The sequence below is a fragment of the Phoca vitulina genome, unplaced genomic scaffold (assembly GCF_004348235.1).
Source record: "Phoca vitulina isolate PV1807 unplaced genomic scaffold, GSC_HSeal_1.0 scaffold26, whole genome shotgun sequence".
In the NCBI taxonomy this organism is placed as follows: Eukaryota; Metazoa; Chordata; class Mammalia; order Carnivora; family Phocidae; genus Phoca; species Phoca vitulina.
Genome location: NW_022589729.1, coordinates 9,364,650 through 9,386,270, shown reverse-complemented (window position 1 = coordinate 9,386,270; position 21,621 = coordinate 9,364,650). Strand labels below are relative to the sequence as shown.

Below are 21,621 nucleotides of genomic sequence, written 5' to 3'. Positions count from 1 at the left end.
TCTAATGTACCTTCTAATGTGCACTGCTGCTTTAACAAATTGCCTATAAATTTTAGTTGAATTAAGCCTATTCCTTGTACATTCATAGTAAGGTTAGGTTAATAATACATGAGGTTTCATTATGTGCACCTTCCTAATAATGTTTTTTAAGAAAGTGGGACAAGAATCTATGGGCAATAGTCTACTAGGGGCCAGTAATATTTACAACCAGATGAAAAAGGCAGGCAGAAGTCCGGAGGCTTGTGCGTTCATCCCTCCTACCCTACCCCATACTTCTGCCTCCACGCCCCACTACTCACACACACCAGTGTGGAGCTTCTCCCCTGGGGTATATGATCTAGGTCTCTCAGATGTGTTTAAAGAAGTAGAAAGAAAGCTTCAGATTGCAGCAGTGCATTTTAATGTGCATTCTGCAGAGCTGGCTACTGTGAAACATCTGTTTATGATAAAGATACTTCAAGATAAGGGTCCTTTTTTTCAATGTAAATTTCACAGGAAGAGACAAGAAAACCAGAAAACAAAATTCAAAGTAGTTTCTGAAGCTAGAATGAAGGACCAAAAAAAAAAAAAAAAAAGGTCCATAAACACATGACCTTTCCATATGTTACACCTATGGGTACAGAATACCTTGTTTTGTCAAAAAAATCCATTAGGTCCTAGACCACTATTTTCTTTCCTCCCTGGCAGGGTAAAAACCACATCCCCTCTTTATGTCAACAAAGGAGCGCTCACAGACTTGCATTGTGCCTGCGCCTAAATAGAAGAGAGTGCCACTGGGGTAATTTTTTTTTTTTTTTTTTGAGAGAGAGAGAGAGAGAGAGAGTGCAAGTTAGGAGGGGGCAGAGGGAGAGGAAGAGAGAGAGAATCTGAAGCAGGCTCCACACCCAGCACAAGGCCCGTGGTTGGGTTTGATCTCACAACTCTGAGATCATGACCTGAGCCAAAATCAAGAGTCAGATGCTTAATCGACTGCAGCACCCAGGTGCCCCGCCCCTGGGGTAATTTTTAAATGTAATTATTTATTATTTCAAGAAACACAGATGGAGTATGCACTAGGGAGACACTGCTCTATGTGCCCAAGACAGAGCACTGAAGAACGTGAAGAACAGCAGTTAGACCTATAGGCTGGAAAGGAACAAATGATCTAAAGACTCCTGGAAATGAGGTCAGAGAAGGATCGTGGGTGTTACAGTTCATGTGGGCCATGTTTTTTACCTGCAATGATGGGAAGGCAGTGGAGGATGGAGTGATACAGTCTGACTAAAGTTTGAACAGCATCCCCTTTGGCTGTGCATTAAGGAATGACTCGAGAAGAATAAAGAGGAGAAAGGAAGTTTAGGAGGCTTCTCAGCCAGTCCAGAAGAAAGATGAAAATGGGTGAGTGGGGTGGTAAAAAGTGGACCAGTTCTGGATCTATTTGAAAGGAAAAACAACAAGACTGATTTTGATAAAAGAGATAAGGGTTGTAGGAACAGAGGGGAATCAGAGGAGAGTGGCAAGGATTTAGCTGAAAAGATTACAACTCAGAAACTACTAGGACAACATTTCAGCTAAGCAGAGTCAAACAATTTTTCCCTTCTGAAATCCCCAAAAATGAAATAAAAGAAAAGAAAGAAGAGGAGATGAAGGTCAATGGCAGATGTCCACAAGTAAAAGCTAAGCACTTGCCGTGGAGCAGCCAACAGTAAACTGATTGATTCAGGTGGTTTAAGTCTAGAAAGAAAGGTCTGGAATTGAAGATTCCAGAGGTTTCTGAAGTCAGGTGTGAGGAATAGTTAATCCCCTCCACAACCAGAAGATTTTCCCTCTTGCATTTTGAGAGAAGGCGAGTTTTCTCTTTAGAAGTTAAACCAGAGAGTGCATGGGTTCAGCATATGCAGCGACAAAGTGCTGCAGCGAATGCAGGGATTATATATAAGGTGCCTGTAATGGGTGATTTCATGTGTCAACTTGGGTAGTTCTGGTGTCAGTTGTTTGGTCAAACACTAGTCTAGATATTGTTGTAAAGGTGTATTATAGGTTTTCCCAGAATACAAGAATCTACAGACAAAAGGGCCCACTGAGTGCACAGAAAAATTATTTAACAAAAGCACATCATCATGAAATTGTCAGAAATGAGGGATATAGAAATAGTAGAAGCTTCTAGAATGTAAGAAAGAAGAGAAGAGAAAAGGAAAAAGAAAGGGAGGGAGGAAGGGAGGGAAGAAGGAAAGAAAGAAAGGGGTAAAAGAATCTAATTGGCTCTGCAAGAAGATAATGGTGAAATAATTTTTTTGAGTGAAAATGATTCTATATAATGGTAAAATTTCAAATAGTTGTGAGTGTGGAATAAAGTTATTTGCAGACATTCAAAATTCTAAAAAAAAAAAAAAAACTTTCTTCCCTGTACTCTTTCTCACAAGCTCCTAGAGTGTACTACCAAATACATATATAAAATAAGAAAAAATAACACATAGGATTCAGGAAATGGGATCCAACAGTGGAGATATATGAAAGAAATTCTCAGTATAGCTGATGTATATACACATCTCCTATTGGTTCTGTTTCTCTGGAGAACCCTAACACAGATACTCTTCTTAAAACTCCTGATTATTTCTCAGTGTGTTCAGTTAAACCACTTACTGAGTGCATGCAATGTACAAGGAATTACAGTAGTATTGTGGCTACACAAGTTCAATAATATAATCCTTGCTCTCAAGATACTGAAACTCTAACAAGGGAAATGAGCGACTACATAAATAAGTAAAATACAAGAATATCTTAAATGTGATAATTATTTTCATTAATAGGGATGATCCCATTCTATATTTTCCTCAAAAGGCAGGACAATTTGCCATTAACCTTTGGAGCGGAGTTTCGTGACAACTGTGCTTAGACAAATAGACACTAAGATATTACTCTCCTAGAAAACCAATGTTATCTGAGATAAACCCCAAAAAGAAAGGGGCCAGAGGGAGACAGAGGAGACCATCGGGGGAAGAAAAAGATTGAGTATGATTTTCCAATATTTTAATTTTTAAATTTAATTGGTATTTTAATCAAAATTTACATGCAGATAGTTTTAAAAATCAAATAGAATTTAAAGATTCACAGCAAATAACAGCAGTCCACTGCTCTGTCCTTCTTCCAGGAATCTCCCTGTCCACAGCAACCACCTTCATCTGGCTTTTATTTCTGTATATCTCTATAACATCCATATATTGTTCCCTCTCAACCTTGAAAATTTAGATTACTGTCTTTCTACAACAGAGGATGAGTATTCAGCTTTTTATGTGCTTCCTCAATAATCCCTTTATTTGGTTAAATCAATATTCAGAGATTGACTGACTATATAAATCTATTTCACAGCTACGCCATATAATATGATTTGATTACATTTCCTTTCTTGAAAAAATTGCCTTTAATTAGTTTTGTAGGAATCTCTCAGATATTTCTAGGAATCAAAACCCTCCAATAGAAATATACTCAGGAAAAAAAAAAAGAAATATACTCAAGAAATCTGTTTCTTTTTTCTTCTACTGAATATATCAACTCACAGGAGGATCCAAACCCCTGATCCTCCCATTCTGATCTGAGCCAGTTGATCTCCAGTTCTGTTGCATAGCTACATCCTAGTCAGAACAAAACACTCAATAAGCTTCACAATAGATAATCACTCAAAAGGATATAACATTTGATCTATTAGCTTTGGCTGGTTTATTTAGGAAGAAGGATATATAAATCATGGTTATTTGTGCAGGAGACTGAGTGCCTTATTTCCAAAATTAGAGATATTAATAAATAGTAAAAGAGAAAAAGTATCATCTTGGGATATAAAAAAAAAAGTGATTGAAAATTTGGGAACATGATTCTGAAGCCAAAAGAGTGCAATATATTATAGTAGTCACGTAGGCCATCTGCATAGCCCTTAGTAATTATCCTGTTCTCTGGGATCCTTACCACCTTGCTCCTACCTTAAGTAGTGGTTCCTAGAAGTCATGATTTATATGATCCTGATACTCCTGGCCATAGTGAATTGGCTCAGACATAGCTACCCTAACAAAACTGAGTCAATTAGAATTTCCTTCTTGGAATTGTAACCACAAAGTAGCTAATAAGTCTCTGTATTGCTAGAACTGTAATGGGATAGACATTTAACCATGCAGAGAGGGAGACAGAAGCAGAGTGTGTCCTTCAAGAGAAAGAGGGAGAGAGAGAGAAAGAGGGAGAGAGAGAGAAAGAGGGAGAAGGGCGCCTGGGTGGCTCAGTTGGTTAAGCGACTGCCTTCGGCTCAGGTCATGATCCTGGAGTCCCTGGATCGAGTCCCGCATCGGGCTCCCTGCTCGGCAGGGAGTCTGCTTCTCCCTCTGACCCTCCCCCCTCTCATGTGCTCTCTCTCTCTCTCTCATTCTCTCAGTCAAAAAAAAAAAAAAAAAAAAAAAAAAAAAAAAAAAAAAAAAAGAAAGAGGGAGAAAAAGAGAGGGGGGGGATATGGAAATGACTGAATGGTTGAATTAATGGATATGTATCAATGGGAGATTTCTAATTCCTGAATTCTGACTGCATTGCTCCATATCAGGTTTTGTGGGACAGCCAGTGATAACATAGCCCCCATTTATGTTGAAGCCAGTTCAAATTATTTTCTGATACATATATCTCAAAAAGAATTAATTATTCTTCAGCTCCATCCCACCCATCCCTTTGGATTTACTTGTCCCACTGACCAATGTGAAAGGAAAGGTATGGCTCAGTCCTAAACTGAATTCCTTGTCATGACAAACAGGACTTCCGTCTTACCCATTTCTGACAAGCAAATCTCCTTTTTGGCACCATGCTCCTTTATACCGGCTCAGATAACTCAGTGCTGGTTGCATAGACAGAACAACCACACAGCTGTTAAACAACTAATAAACATGTATATTCATCATGACATTATGATGGTTTTATTATAAAGAAAATATATTGTTTTACTTAGGTCATATAAAGGCAAGGAGAAAGCCATGGATAGGGTCCATCTTTCTTCTAGTTGGCAAACACATAAAAAGATGGGTACAGTGAGACTAAACAGTAGTCTATTTTGCTAATTTTATGGCATTTAAAAATAATTCTAGATGCCCCTATATGATGCCAAAACATATAGCCCATTTAGTAAAAACATTTGGTTAGCTTTATTCAGAAAATCAGTTCATCATCTGAATATTTGTCATGGTATAAATAATTAACCCAAGTTTTCCTTTCTCTGGGAAGCAAAATTTATTCTTGCTTTTATTAGACTTTGTTTAGACTTTGTTCGGTTATTAGAAGGGGATTTACTTCAAGTTGAGAAATTAAATATAAGTTAGTCTCAATTATAAAATGTCTGATTGGCTGGGACTCCTCTAAAGGGTCATCCCAAATATAGCAACACAGACCGATACACCAAATAATCTTGAACATATTAAATAGTTATATCTGTATTTGTTGATAATATAAATACAACAGTGTTGTTGGAAGTAAATTTTTTAGAAGTCCCAAGCCCAAAACAAAGAGGAATCATCCAATATGGGATAATGAAAGGAAAGTCATTGTCCACTAAACACGTAACACATTTCTCTCTTACCTGACTGACACTGATTACACCTCCTTCCTTGCCGATTAGGCAAACACAGGCACTGGCCACTGATTGGGTCACAAGTGATCCCAGGTACTGTCCCCAAGGAGTCACACTCACACATCTGGCAGCCTTGAGAATTGCCACTGGTCAGGTTGTACCTGTGAGGTGCACACTGATTACAGTGAAGACCTGTTACTCCTAATTTGCAGGGACATTGTCCTGTTGATTTGTCACACAGCAGAGAGCCATTTACTGTCCCAGCCTTATCACAGTTACAAGGCAGACAGAGGAAAGAATTATTTTGCTGGAGGTAGAAGTATCCCTCCAAACATTCATTGCACCGTCTCCCTCCAACTCTGGGCTTGCAGATGCACTGCCCTGTCTTAGCATCACAGACGGTCCCAGAGAGGGATCCATCCGTGTCACAGTCACAGGCCTTACAACTGGTGATGTCCAACCCGTAAAAGTGTTCTCTGCAGGTGTCACACTGAAGTCCTTTGGCTTCTTTCTTGCACTCACACTGCCCAGAAAGAGGATTGCAGTGTTTGCTCACTGAGCCGTGGAGGTTGCACCGGCAGGGCTCACATCCATCATCATTAAAACTTTGGAGGAATTTAAATCCAAAATTGCAACGATCACATCGAAGCCCTGAAGATAAAATTTGTTTTAAAAAGTGAAAACGTGAACATGACTCTACTTCACACTTTCAAGACAAACAACGCTGCTGCCAACATTTAATGCGGACACAAGGGGCCCCTGGGGGGCTCAGTCGGTTGGGTGGCTGCCCTCGGCTTGGGTCATGATCCCAGGGTCCTGGGATTGAGCCCCGTGTCAGGCTCCCGGCTCAGCCTGGAGTCTGCTTGTCTCTCTCCCTCTGCCCTGCTCATGCTCTCTCTCTCCTCAGTCTCTCTCTCTCTCTCTCAAATAAATAAATAAAATCTTTAAAAAAAAAAAATAATGCAGACACAAAATTAAGTGTTTTCTCCCAGCTGATGCCATAGAGTCCTGGTCATATACTCAAAATACAATAACAACACTTACTTTGGCAGTCATATATAACTTTATTTCTGTAACGTGCTTTATGAAATTTTATTACTTAACATACAGAGAAATGCTTACTAGAAATGTTGCTTCTGTTATACATACTGGAGCTCTTTTCCTCTTTAACAAATATTAAAATTATTATTTTTAATCATTTTATGTTAACAAAATGTTCATGTAAGAGAATAGACAGTGAAATAAATTTTCAAAGCTACACAGAATTACGTATTACCATATTACTTATTAACCTAGAAATCAGATGACATGTACTATAATGTTTAACAAAATATTAAGCTGATAGCTCTTTTTATGTAACAGTATATATGCTTCTGAATATCACACCTTTAAATAATTAATATAAATAAAACTTATCCAGAGCAATTTTTGTTTCAATGCTTTTATATGCCCCTATATTTTATTATTCTCAATTAGTATAAATTATGCTCTCCTTGGCTCATAAAGCAATCACATTGCTTGTCATATTGTGTGATTCAGGATATTCCTCTTTAAACACTAAGTAAATTCTGCTGTTACATTACTTCTATTTAAAGGAGTACATATATACATTTCACAAACAGAGAAAAATATGTTATCACCTAAACTTAAATCTCTGACAACTTAGATTAGTTTCAGAGACAGTGTTAAAAGGAAAGAGAATAAAACACAAATTTTTGAATAGTAAAGGTTGAGATGCAAAATACTCCCTTTAGATAGTTTCCACATACCCGTTGAGTTTAAATAACTGACTACGTGGGGCTGAATCAATGGAAACATTTATTTCAAGCTATAATCGCAATAAAAAAAAAATTAGTCCTAAAATAACAGTCAAAAACACACTCAGGAACTCATATGTAGAAAAGCATTTCTTAAACTGGAAAGAAATGCATAATATATATGTATATATATGGATAAAAATTCAAGAACTCCAATGGAAGGCAAGTTCTTTAACAGTGATGAATGACTCACCTAAGGCATATCATTTAATTTCAATAAGGAAAATAAAAAAGGACCACTATTGCTGCAAATTTTAAAAATAACTGTATTGTTAACAAGAATTATGACTCATTTTGAACTATTAAAATTGGTCTACATGGATTCATATCATATCAGTTTTAAAAATATGCGCAGTGCTTATTTGAATATGCCATACATATTCCTGACAGGCAATCTATTCCTAACGATACTCAGGAAGGCCTACAGGGCATCACATTCGGTGTTAACAAGTGCAGGCGAGTTAGCACACTTGGCATTTAACTCACATTCTTCTCCCTTTTTATTCTAGATGAATGACCTACTTTAATAAAATTATTGGTGCTAATGTATTTTACTGGTGATAGAATCATTAGTAAGATTTAACAGTTTTGTTAACTCGAACAGTTTGCTTTCTGAAGCGTACACAACATACACTGGTATTTTCGGCTTTTTTTTTTTATATTAACAAGGTAAAATTGAATAAGGGTATTGGCTAATCCCATTAGGAAAAGAAACCTATATATACACATACCAAGTTTACGTTTTTATTAAAAATGCTACATGTGCAGAAATAACTCTAGAAATAATAATATCAAAATGATGATTTAATCCTCAAAAATATATATATTTGTATTTTCCTACAGAAAACTATCTGGATCAATAAGACACATAGATGGCAGGGAAGTTATAACACATTCTAAATAAAGAGCAAATTTTGCTTTTCCCCCTTTTCTTAAGCTCTGGCATCTAATCATCAGAGGAAAGATTTCATTGTTATAGAAAAATAAACATTTCATTGTCTTTAAAGGTCTGTCCTTAAATTTTGTTTTCAGATCATGAGTTTAAAATATATATCATATTAAAGAACAAAGGATGACACATAGATTGAATTCTAAGGTCTTGGAATTCATTTAGCATCACAGATAACACCTATAAAAAAGGATATGCTGCTCTTTACAAGTTACTCATTCTTTTTTCCAAAAAGTTAGTTTTTGTATGCTTGAAATGCATAAGGGCAAGTTATGTTAAAGATTTTGATATAATCTTTCTTTAAACCAGAGAAATCTTGTGTCATACCATTAACCATGTCCATATTTTTTTTAATAAATTAAAATGAAATGCTTGTCTGGCTGAATTGTATAAAATGAAGTATATATATATATATACACCTATAGAAAAGATAAAGAATTAGCTTTAGACTTACAGCACAGAAATGAAAATAGTATTCAGAATATGTTCATCTGTATGCGTATCTGTATGTATGCATTTGTGTGTGTGTGTGACTGCCAGGCATGTTTTCATTATTATAAGGTTCAGGCTAGTGTTAGAAAAACCACGGAAGACTTGGTGTCTTGAATGACAATAGAAAGATAAAGGTCTTTTTTAAACTTCCTATGTGAACCAAGACATGTTCAGTTAAAATACAAGACTCACTTCATCAGGAAACTTTCCTCTCATAATATTCTCATAGATCAACATTTCAAAGTGCATTATGTACATAGTGAGTGCATTTTGGGCACTTGATAAATTTTGTCCTTATGTGGCTGTGGTTCCCCTCAAAAATGCTGGATGTAATAAATTGCTATAATCAAATCTAATTTCTGAAAAATACCTGTGGGAGTAACAAACAAAAAAGCAGGTCCTGTATAAAAAAAAAAAAAAAATGATAAATAACACCGAAGGTAGCTGTTTATTATAATCAGCTTGGCACCGAATTACAAAATTAAAATTATGTGGCCCTTTATAACTAACCCTACCAATATACATGATCTGTGGAATTATGTTGACTTATTTTGCATTTCATAGGAACAGTTCAAAGAAATATAATAGGAAAAAAATGGAAAGATTTATCACAAAGGACACTGTAGCACAGAACATTTTGAAAAAAATCCATTTATTTTGGTCTATTAAGAAAACTAGCATGGAAATGATTTGCTTAGAACTCATTAAGTGTAAAACATTTTGAAAAAGTGCTAATTTTCTAAAAGAAACATCTATGCAGTAAGCAAATTATATTTTTCTATGACTTATTAGTATGGGACCATGTGAACTAAGGCATCTACAGAATAAAGAAACTTCTAAAGGGTTGATTAAACGAAGCTTCAAGCTGTAGTTTGATAGAATTATTAATTTAATCATTTTTAGACAGTTAATTTCATCCAAATTGTTTTTTTTTTTCCAGCCTGCCTTGAGCAAGGAAATTTGCTTTACTCTTCAGTTAAGAAATCAAATAGAGAATTTGATTCCAGATGGTAATAGAGATGTGACTGTAAACTTTTGTATTACACATACCAATAACGTTTGCTTTGCACTTGCACTGGCCTGAATTTTGGTGACAGGTAGTATCTCCATCCACTGTCCCAGAGGTGCTGCAGTTACAAGAGCTACAGCCATCAGGATCCGACTCTTGTAGATTGTAGAATCCATTTTGGCACTGATTGCATTGTCTGCCAGACACATGTCTCTTACAATTACACTGGCCTCCAATCTAGAGGAGATACAACATTTTGTAGAATGATGAACATATCTATTTTTAGATAATTTGCTCATTAGGTACAAGACAGGAAGGGAGGGAGGGAGGGAAAAAAAAAAAAAAACTTTAAACAGACAAGAAGGTAATAAGGTACGTTTCCTCCTGACACAAAACATGGGAAGCTTCGGCAGGGTGAATATATAGAACGGAATGAAAATAAACCCCAAAGAAGTCAGTAGCGTGGGACTAAAAGGGAAACGTGGAATTAAGCACTGAGCACCAGAGAAAGAAATCAAATATAGTCCTGTGGAGATTGAAAATAGAAAAGAGCCGGCAGTTAATTTAGTCTCACAATTTCACCTCTCTGTTTTTTGCTCCCCTCATCTACTAACTCTTTGACCCAAACTTGCTTGATACATGGTGCTTAAATTAAGGACAGATCTTTCTATAGTAATATCATCCTGTCAAGGTCTTCACAATGTTTAAAATAAAGTTCCTTGTTAACAGAACCATTTGGGCCTACAGATACGGACCCTGAAAACTTAAAAAAAAAAAAAATCTGCTTTTAGGAATATTTCAGCATATTTATGGTTCATTTGTAACATGACTTAGTCACATTAAGTATATTTAGCTGATTTATATTATGGTAAAAAATGCAAAAATAATTATTTGTTTCAGAGCACTGTCAAGTAAAATAAGAGCTGAATAAAGGAGTATTTTTCTTTTTCAAACTCCTGTTTGAGAATGAAATACACAAAATATATAATGCTTATCTACTATATATATAAATAATACCATGTTGGTTAAAAAAAAGATAATTAAGAGCCTAAACTTTTCAGAAGGGAACATATGCATATAAAATGTGAAACTAATATGAGAAATTTAAAAATAACTTAGGACTTGAAAAAGAGATGCCAATGTAGACATCAAATCAAAATCTCCTATAAAGTCACTGGCATTTCTCCCGCTGATTTCCTTTTACATGAACTGAATCTAGCTCTCCACAATTGTGCAGGGTTGTCACACAGGGAAGTAACCTACATGTAGAAAGGCATGGCTTGATTTACCTTTAATCGCAGGTATACTCAAAAAAATCAGGTTGGGATTCAGTTACAAACATGTAGAGAAGGGTATTTTAATTAAGGAATTTTAAGAAATCTATCACTGCCTCATTCTTCCTCATCCGAGATATAGGGAATATGCTGGAATCATTACTTAAGGGTAAAATAATCGATATGAAAATGTTTAATACTCTGAAAAATAGAAGTGTGTACCTGCACCAGGTGTAGCTGTAGATTAGTAATGAACCTCAATATCAAAGATACATATAGGTCCATAAAGATATGCAAAGACCATGAATGATCTCTTTGTACCCAGCTACTTCCCCACCCCTATTCTTACCCAGTCCCATATAATGCAGATCATTACTCAAGACAGAGATTTGATTTGGTCTGCGAAAATAAGTGACATTTATTGGTGGGTATGTGTTATATATAGTCATGAAAATCTACTAGGTCTCTGATTATACACTCTGCTGCAAATAAGATAATATGATTTTATTACCATTTCTTTAACCTAAAAGTTTGTATAACACATATAAATTATACTTTCTTTAAATGAGCTATACCTTAAAATGTGGCTTAAAAATAAGTGATAAAGGCTTTGTAGTTTTATGAAAAGTTGTCATTTTAATCAGTTTCTTAAAATGCACCTGAAAATATAAATTTACATCTGTACAACTCAGCTTCATTTATTTTTTAAAATATTTATTTTTATTTGAGAGAGAGAGAGCATGCTCATGGAGGGGCAGAGGGAGAGGGAGAGAGATAATCCTCAAGTAGACTCCCCATTGAGCATGGAGTCTGACACAGGGCTCTGTCCCAGGACCCTGAGATCATGACCTGAGCAAAAATCAAGAGTCGGATGCTCAACCAACTGAGCCACCAAGACACCCCCAGCTTCATTTATATGATGGCATATAAATGTACTTAAACTCTAAGACCAATTCCTGTCTACCAAGAAGTAAAAAGTGAAAAGGGTGTGCTTTTCCCCTTTAAAAATACACTTCCAAAGTCAGATGCAACATTTTTCTGTTTCTATGCTCTTTGGTAGAATACTTTTACACTAACCCAATTAAATAATACAGACCTGAATAAATCATGGGATGAAAGGTACAACACAGGGAATATAGTCTATAGTACTATAATAGCATTCTGTGGTGACAGACAGTAGCTACATTTGTGGTGAGAACAGCATAATGTATAGAGCTGTCAAATCACTATGTTATACACCTGAAACTAATGTAACATTGTATGTCAATTATACTTCAATATAAATAAATATATATATACATACATAAATACAATCCTGTAATTATTATCCCCAGAAAGATAAGGTAAAAGTATTCACTAAAAAATATAGAAAACAAAAGCCTTAAGAAAGAAACAATCTGTGAAGGAAGGAATACATTAGGCAAAATAAAAATCTCAGTAAGAAGATTGGAAGAGAAAGCTGAGAAAATTCTTGAGAAAGAATAATAAGGATAGAAATGAAAAACAAAATAAAAATAGAGCATTTCCAGATGGACAAAAGTAGAAAAAAACATGAGGGAGGAAATTACCAAAGAATTAATACAAAATAAACATTTTTCCAGACATGAAGCTACAGATTAAAAGCATTCACCATGTGCTAGCAAAATTAAGGGGGGGGGAGAGGCAAAATCACGTACAATCCCATTAAGTATTCAAATGTTGGAAATAAACAAAAGGGACAAAAATTTCCAGAAACAATAAATCCCACATAAAAGAACTATAGACTATCACTGAAGTATTCTCAATTCTTATTGTAACCCAGAACACTATATCATAACTTCCAAATTATGAGCAAAATTATTTGCCAATCTAGAATTCAATACCAGGTCAAACTATCAGTTATCAGTGAGGAAAGAATAATGACATTTTTCAGGTTTGGAAGGATTTAAAAACTATAACTCCCTCTCTCAGGAAGCTAGTTGGTGATAGAACTCCAGCAGATAAAAAAGTAAACAAACAATAGCAACAACAATGCAAGGCATGGGATCAAGGAGATAAAGATTCAGAAGTACGTGGAACGTCTCAGGCTAACAGTTGAGCAGGAGACCCAGAAGGCCATTGGTCCAGACTAAATCCAAAGGATGGAACAGGCAATATAAGCAAAGGAATTATTCAGTATTAATTATTAAATTATTTTATCTTTATTAAATTATTAAATACAGGCAGAATATTAAATATAGGCAGAATAAAAGATTACGGATATTTTTTGAAGATAGAGTCAACATGATTTGCTGGCAAATTATACATAGCTGCTAAAAGAAAGAAAATTCAAAAATGATTATGGCTTTTGACATGAACAACCGGAAGAATAGAGTTGCCATTAACTAAGATGGGAAAGGCTACGAATGAAGCAGATTTGGAGGGAAATCAGGAGATCAGTTCGGGACACATTAAATTGAGATATCTGCTAGGTACTGAGTATTTAATTGAAAATTAAAGTGTGGAATTCACTTGAGCATTTCCTGTGTATTGACAACCTTTGAAGTTAAGTATCACCAGGGGACTAAATGTGGGTAGAGGAAAGATCCATAAAGAGGGTTCTGGAGAGAAATAGGGATCAAAAGAGTTTTGAAATGGAAGAAATAACAGCATGTTTATTTGCTTAAAGGGGGGACAAAGCACAGGCATCCACATTGATAACTCAAGGGAAGGTAAAAGTCAAGTGCAGGCCCTGACTCACTGGGCATTATGGCCTCTCCTTCGGTTGATATCTACGCATTTCTAGCCTTTTCCAATACTGAGTTCCTCCCAAGTTAAGGCATGTTTCCTTCTTCTGTTATCCTATAGCATTTTATTGCTACATTATACCATCCTGTAATTTTCTAGTGTCTAACTTATAATTACTATATGCCTCTTTGAAAATACCTCTTCCCAGTGTAATGTATGGCTCAGCAACCAAAGGGCCATAACCTTGTGCACCTTTCTATCACCTATGGATCCAACAAGATGCCTGATACATAGTGACACTTATAATATTGCAGGCAGAGTGCTACAATGTTTTATGTATTTTTTCCTATTTATTAACAAATAATCCTGTGAGGCATAATAATATCCAAAGGAAAATTAAGTGACTTTTCCAAGGCCTAGCCTAAATGGAAACCAAGGGCTTTATGTATGGTTGCAATCCTGCATGTTTATGCACTATACCATCGTGCCTTAGAATTTAACACTCATTCCTATTCTGTCTCAACTAAATGGTGTAAGTTCCTTAATCATTTGGATGTAGCATAATTACTAGTCACAGTATAAACTATACTCTGCCCCCTATGTCTACCTAAATCTTCGTTTATTTATCTATAAAATGAGCATGATTATATTACATCTGTTGTCAGGATTAACCGAGATTATTAAAATAAAAGTATCTAGTATCATCTCTAGATCATAGTAAGTGCTTGGTAAAGATAAAGTATGATGATTACTATGTATATTTCACACTGGTATCGAACAAATACAGTAAATTCATCAAATGACTGATAGTCAAACTTTTTTTCACCCTTCTAGAATACATGACAGATGTGTGGCAGGCACTTGCAAAGTAAAAAAGGCCAATCATTTGCATCCTGAAAGGTTTTGATGTCCCCTCCAGCTACATAATCTCTTTTCTGTTCCTTGAACACATTAGGGGTGTTCCCGCCTTAGGATGCTTGCATAGACTCCCCCCTCTGCCTACGACTCTTCTCCCAGATTTCAACACAACTAACTCCTTCACCTCCTTCAGGTCTTAAATCAAATGTCACCTTCTTGATGAGACCTGTCTTGACTATATATCTGAAATGGCAAGTCCCTTCCTTAAAATGGCACTCCCACGGTGTTCTACACAGTCCGATTTCTGCCATAGCACTTTACTTAGTAAATAAACCTATTTATTTCTACATTGACTGATACTGGTCTTTCTCATCTACTTCCCAAACCCCATTATGATGGAAGCACCACAACAGCAGGAGTTTTAGCCATTTTACCATTTGTGAAATGCATGACACTTCATTTTACAGAAGAAGCCAAACCTTGGACAGACAGGTAGTAAGTGACCTAACTCCTAAGTCTATGCTCATGGCCACTATCCTAAATTCACTATGCTTGCAATAAGTTACAAATCTAATGATAGCAGCAGGAAGTCAAGGTAATGACCTATGCCTATGAAGAGATGGATGCACAGAGAAGAATCAGGCAAGCATTCCAGCTATCATTTTGTGAACTTCTCTGAAGAGCACTGATGTTTGCTAATGGCTGATATACATTGCCTCGTGACCACACTCAGGACCTCTCCATTTTGGACCATACTGCAAAAGCCTGCTGTACCAGGCTATGTAGCAATGGTAGATGCACAGAGTCTGTTGTGTGACAATTCAAACAATGAATTTGATAGGGATATTTGTGACAGTCGAAAAGAGTAAGATTCTGCAATAATTTTCTTACCCTTCTCAGCTCTCCTCTCCATTAAGAGATGAAATTCCATCAGGGTGAATTCAAGGCATTGGATAACTCATATATGATTTCTTTTGTGTTTAAGGAAAATAGGAAGTATGATTTCAAAATTAATAAATTACCTGAGGACAGTCAATATTTATCAGAGGTTCTCTGTAATATACATTATATTTTAAGTAACCTAAAGCAACACTTCTAAAACAGCAGAAATATACGTCTTCCTACGTACTCATCTGGCTGGTGGTAGAAAAAATCTAATGTGCTATAGATTACATGTTCTCATTGAACTCACTAAACACCAATGAGATAATGTTGATGTTGCCAAGCAGAGTAAGAATTTGAAAAGCAAACTCAAAAGTTTAAGAACAGGAAGACTGCCCTGAAAATTAAAGTGGATTTGGAGGGTATTGTTTGAATAGAAAAGAAATACAAATGAGGGCAACAAAGACATCTTTTAAGCAGTGAGTACATTCTTCAGAACAATATTTTCTTTTATAGAGACTATAGACTTTTCTTTTATACAAATTCTTTAACTCATATTTTCCCTGTTGAGGAACTCGTGCATTCACATAGTTATTCAACAAATGTTTGCTCACCTACAACTACACAGTATGCATCTTGTAAGTTGCATAAGGTCAAATTACAAGAGAAATACCTCTCAGTTTCCACCACTTCTTCCCTTAGAATTGCCATCAGTACCCAGCGAGTACATATAGAATGATTTCTATGAATCTGTTCCTCTCCCCTGATCTATTTAATAAACTATCAAATTAATTTTCATCTACTGCAATTCTGATAATGATACTCCTGTGGCATTTTTAGGTGAAGTGGATTCAGAAAATAAGAGGACACACTTTCTGTAAAAAATAAAAAAATAAAAAATAAATTAAAATCAAGTAAATTTGTTTTGCTTCTTATTATCACCAGGTACTAGCAATTCTAAATGATGCTTGTGATACATTACTCTTCCCCACTGGGGTGGACTGCCTCCACTGCCTCCTCCACACGAGGAACACCACTACATCACTTCTATGCTCATGGATATTCAATAGCTCCCTATTGCTTACCTAACAAAGTCCACATTCCATGATGTGGCCTCAACATGCCTCTCTAGGCTCTCATAACATAATGCTACCTCAGTGATGGCCCCAGAGTTTCTATAGGAAGGGCTGGATGGCAGCAATCTGGTTGGAAACCTTGCACAGGATTTGTTTTGTAGCTACGTTTGCCTTTTCCTCTTTTCATTTTGTACTACACTTGACCTCTGTTAGAATTCTGAATAGAAGTTGTAAGAGAAAACATCCTTGTTTTGTTCCTGATAGACTTGTTTTTAAATGGTTTGTCAGGTTATGGGATGATGGTCAGGTAGCCCTCACAAAATGACTTGGCAAGTATATACTTTTCCTCAGTTTTCTAAACGTTTATGTAGGACTGATAGGATTTATTACTTTATGTTATCAAAGAATTCACCAGTGAAGTCACGTGGGCCTGAAGTTTTCCTTCTTGAAAGGGAATTTTGAAACTTGAATTTTGATTACAAATTCAATGTCTTTAATTTGTATGAAGTATTTAGATTTTCTATTTCTTTCTAGGCTTATGTTAATGTTCTATTTCTTCTTGTATTATTTTCATGTTAACTTGTTCATTTCACTTAAGATATCAAATTAGAGGAGAGAGTTATTCATGATATCAGGGTGTTTGTAGAACATGCTGTGATGTCTCTCTCTCTCTTTTTTTTTTTTTTACAATTTCTGAGGTTGGCAGTTTGCATTTTCTCTCCTCTTTATTGATGAGTTTATCAATTTTATTAATCTTTTCAAGGAACTAACTTTGAGTTTGTTCATTCTCACTACTGTTTGTCCAATTTCTGTCTGGCTGATTTTTCAGCCTTCCTTTCCCCTTTTCATCAACTTTGTGCTTCGTTTGCTTATTTTTCCTTTCCCATCATTAGTCTTCTGGCTCAGAAAATAGTCAGCTTCACATTGATGCCTGGCTGCTTACCTGATGAAGAGTCATTTTGCCATTCATTCCCACTTGTCTTTAGGGCCTCTTTTTCAGTTTCGCAAGAGACTTAAATTACCCATAAAGAACTGAGTTTGGATAAGTACAGGAAAAGCTGAGTTAGTGCAGTTGAGCATTGTAGTGAGTAGGTGAAAAGTGGAGGGAGGGATAGGCTTTGATGGATAAAGTAGATTGAAAAAGGAGGAGAAATGGGAGCCATCACATAAGAAAGCAAACAACAAGAGCTTGTTTGGGCTTGCATTTTTTCCATGTACCTTATATATTTAAGTTAGGCAGTAAAAGTTGAAACAGACCTCAGAGGAATCAGGGGTAATGATTATATGGCCACAAAGTCCTTAAGTCTTTCCAAATCCTAACATACTGACAGAACTAAAGAGCAAAACTAAAAAAAAAAAAAAAAAAAAAAAAAGCCATGAACAATATTTATAACAAAACTAGGTGACCAGCTATCCACAGAAACCCCCAAAAAGTAGCAAGTGGGAACAACCTATCAATAGTCGCAAGACCGGCATGGTATCGCTATCTGTGGGGGAGAAAGCAGACAGAAGTCACAGAGCATCTGACTTTTGAAGGACCTAAAAACTAGAGAAGCCAAGGTGCACTGTACCAATTTGAGAATGGGCAACCAAATCTGAAAGGGGTTTCACTGACCCAGCAACAGTGATTGCAAGAGATCTGCAGTGGAAATTGAAGTCTGGAATAATCCAGTTTCCATGAACTCTCAAAACAGACTAACCAGGGCACACTTCCATGGCAAGGTCCCACACTTAGGAGAAACTATTGAGAGTGGTTGGGCACAATTGATGGTTAATACAATACACACCTAAAAACAGAAATTCTAAAGTCAAGATGGGTTTATCACTGGCAATGAAAAGAAAATAAATCTTTACAAAGTTTCTTTTAAAATAACAATAGTAAACAAGGCATTTCAGGAAAGATAAATTTATTTTTTTTATTAAAGATTTTATTTATTTATTTGACAGAGAGAGACACAGCGAGAGAGGGAACACAAGCAGGGGGAGTGGAAGAGGGAGAAGCAGGCTTCCCGTGGAGCAGGGAGCCCAATGCGGGGCTCGATCCCAGGATTCTGGGATCATGACCTGAGCCAAAGGCAGACACCCAATGACTGAGCCACCCAGGTGCCCCAGGAAAGATAAATTTAATTCACTGGTTTCTGTTTCTCTTATTTACTATTATGTACACCTTGACTAGCATAGTGCCCGGTACATCATAGCATGCCTAAGATATATGTTTATTGATTAAGTAAATTAAAGTCAGTTGTTACGTAACTGAAATGTATTCAGGAGATACTGTCAAATATAACAGGAGTTATAAAAATCACAATTTCTACTCAATTTTAGTAGAGAATTAGTTATGACTGTAATAGACTACTTGCCCCAAATTCTTCTCCATTCAAGTAAAAAAAAAAACTATATATTCATAGTTTTCAAAATATTCATCTCAATCAAGCAATACCATTTCTTAGCACTGAAAATTTTGGAATACACAAATCTACAACATATGTTTAGTGTATTCCAAAGTTGAGTTCTTTGATTATCCACAACGAAATAACTCAAACCTATAGAATTAAAAGTCCCTGAAGGTTGAGCCCAGGAATCTTCATTTTTAAAAGGTTGCATTGGTAATTCTTATGAACACTAAGATTTAAGAACTAGTGCTTGGTACTTGCAACCTATTCTATCACTGCACTAAGTCAAGTGCTCCTTGGGACTCAGTCTTACTCTTTTTTCTTCTTAGTCATGCATCTCATTAAATTATTGACAGGTCCATCATTGAGCATCAAAGAAACATCATCTTCCCAAACTGAGTCAATATTGAAGTATTCGTACTACTAATCATCTGAATGTAAATTCTAACAATAGACTTATTATAGCAATTTTTTAAAAAAGCATTTATGAAACATCTAATCATTTGCAGCATTGCTGGTCCTTCTAAGGAAAAATACATCTATCTATCCATCCATCCATTCAACCATTCATCCATCCATCCATCGTCCATCTATCAATTGATCTTTACACAGTATATTCTCCCTGCTAGGAGTTAGCTCCGCTCTAGGATGTGGACCCTAAAAACTCCTACATATTTCTAGTATAGATACTTCTTTCCTTAAGCTTCTGACCCCCTTAAGCAATGTCCACATTAATATAACAGGCTACCTTAGTAAGATACTCATTCCACTTCAAAAATAAACAAATGAATCTGCAGTGGTTTCTGCCACATAAAAATATCATAAATTAGAGAATGCCAGGTGAATAATGTACATCATAATACTTGTTTCCATTTAAGCATTTTGTGATACTGCTGTTTATCATCTTGCTCAGCTGTCGAAAATACTCATTTGAGAAGAAAGGCTTCTACATTTGTGTAAAACAAAGATGTGTTTTCTTTTCCATTCTACAATGTCTATCATTTGTCAGGCTGGTATATTTTTATAGCTTCCCTTCCCCTCCAAAAGGTATTTCTGAAAAACTGCTTTCCAAACTTCCTCACCACAATCTCTAAGGAAGAGTTCAAAAAGGTAAAATACCGAAGCATGCTCAAAGTCATAGTTGGAATGGAATACATTTTTTCCCAATACTTTGAGTGTTCAAGACCGAAAGAGTGTAAAGAGGTTCCCCACACACTGTTGTTGCCAGCAATGTTACATACTTGAATGGTTTTAAGAGGAAGTACTATAATTATAGTCCTTCTAGTTCTCAAAGGGGTATAATTTCATATTGCATAATCTTTTTTTTTCTTTTTTGCTGTTTTAGGTCTCTTTTGCTCAGAGATTAGAAGCTATAACTTGTGAAAGAAGCATGCAGTATTTGTCACCATGTGTAATTAGAACATTTCATAAATGTCATCTGAATGGCACAACTATACAGTATAGTCTTATTGTAATCTGCTGCAAAATTAATATAGTAGTTATTAACAAGATGGTGTTTTGACTTTATCAATATGAAATATCTCAGTAGCATTTAAAAAGTATTTCCAACATAAATAAATATATTTTCTATGTCTATAGTTAATGGTGTATAGAAATACGCTGTTAGGAAAGTTAACTTCTTTAGTTTAATGATCATTTGTGTTTTATTTTGGTAAAAGTGATCAAAGTTGCTGTGAATTTACACAATAGAATGCCTGCTTACTATTATGTTAGTTTGTTGAACCAGTGAAAAAGTAAATCTCAAATATATTGAGAGGAAGATGTCCATATGAGATGATAAAGAAACTAAATAAATCAGGCTTAAAAGAAAATACCTTTACAAAATATTCAAATTAGTTTATGTGTAAGATAATAAGCTGAATCTTTGGTATAAACTAAGCACTAGGGAGCTATATTACCTCTTTAATATCACCCAAATCTCCATTTGAGAATTACATTGGTTCCAAGAAATTAATTTGCCAATTATGTACACACTTTTATTTCCTAAATATTTAGAAATTTTTTAGTGGTTAGGACTAACTTAGTAGGATTTGGAATGATCCTGAAAGAAACGGATGTGTTTCCTTCCTACTTTCAGATAACATATGTAAATATCCAGATGAGCAATCAGCGATGGGTTCCTCTTATGTCCCAGGGCTAGGAAAAGATGTTTAAGTAATACCCAGCATCTCTAACCTCAAGTTGAGCTTTGGAAACAAACAATACGAGTTTTGAATTTCTGCTCTACCCCATTATTACTTGTGTGATCTTGGAGGAGTTACATAATTTCTCTGAGGCTCCATGTCCATAACTACACAAGGGATAAATTAATAACTCCTTCACCAACTTCAGTAAGGACTGAATTAATTGACTAAAAGTGCTTGGCATAATCCTTCACACATGACAAATGCATAACAAATGGAACCTATGAGATTTTACAGACTAATTTTTGTCCTCATGCATTTTAAGCAATATGTTCACTACCTGCCAATCTGTTTTATACATTTCAAAATGTGACACTCCCATACACAGTATCAAAACTTCATGCAGGTAGATCAAGGTGGAGACCAGTTCTTCAGCTCACCCGGAGCTTAAA

At 35.7% G+C, this 21,621-nt stretch overlaps 1 protein-coding gene across 1 annotated transcript in view; it reads right to left on the bottom strand.

The window, feature by feature from the left end:
- The window catches only part of USH2A (usherin), a 682,897-nt gene that overhangs the window by 543,224 nt on the left and 118,052 nt on the right, over positions 1 to 21,621 (bottom strand). Inside the window, exons 11-12 of the mRNA XM_032422367.1 lie at positions 9,878 to 10,073; positions 5,579 to 6,220 (exon numbers count right to left, since the gene is read on the bottom strand). Coding sequence (XP_032278258.1) covers positions 5,579 to 6,220; positions 9,878 to 10,073 — 838 coding nt within the window. The remainder of the gene's footprint in view (positions 1 to 5,578; positions 6,221 to 9,877; positions 10,074 to 21,621) is intronic.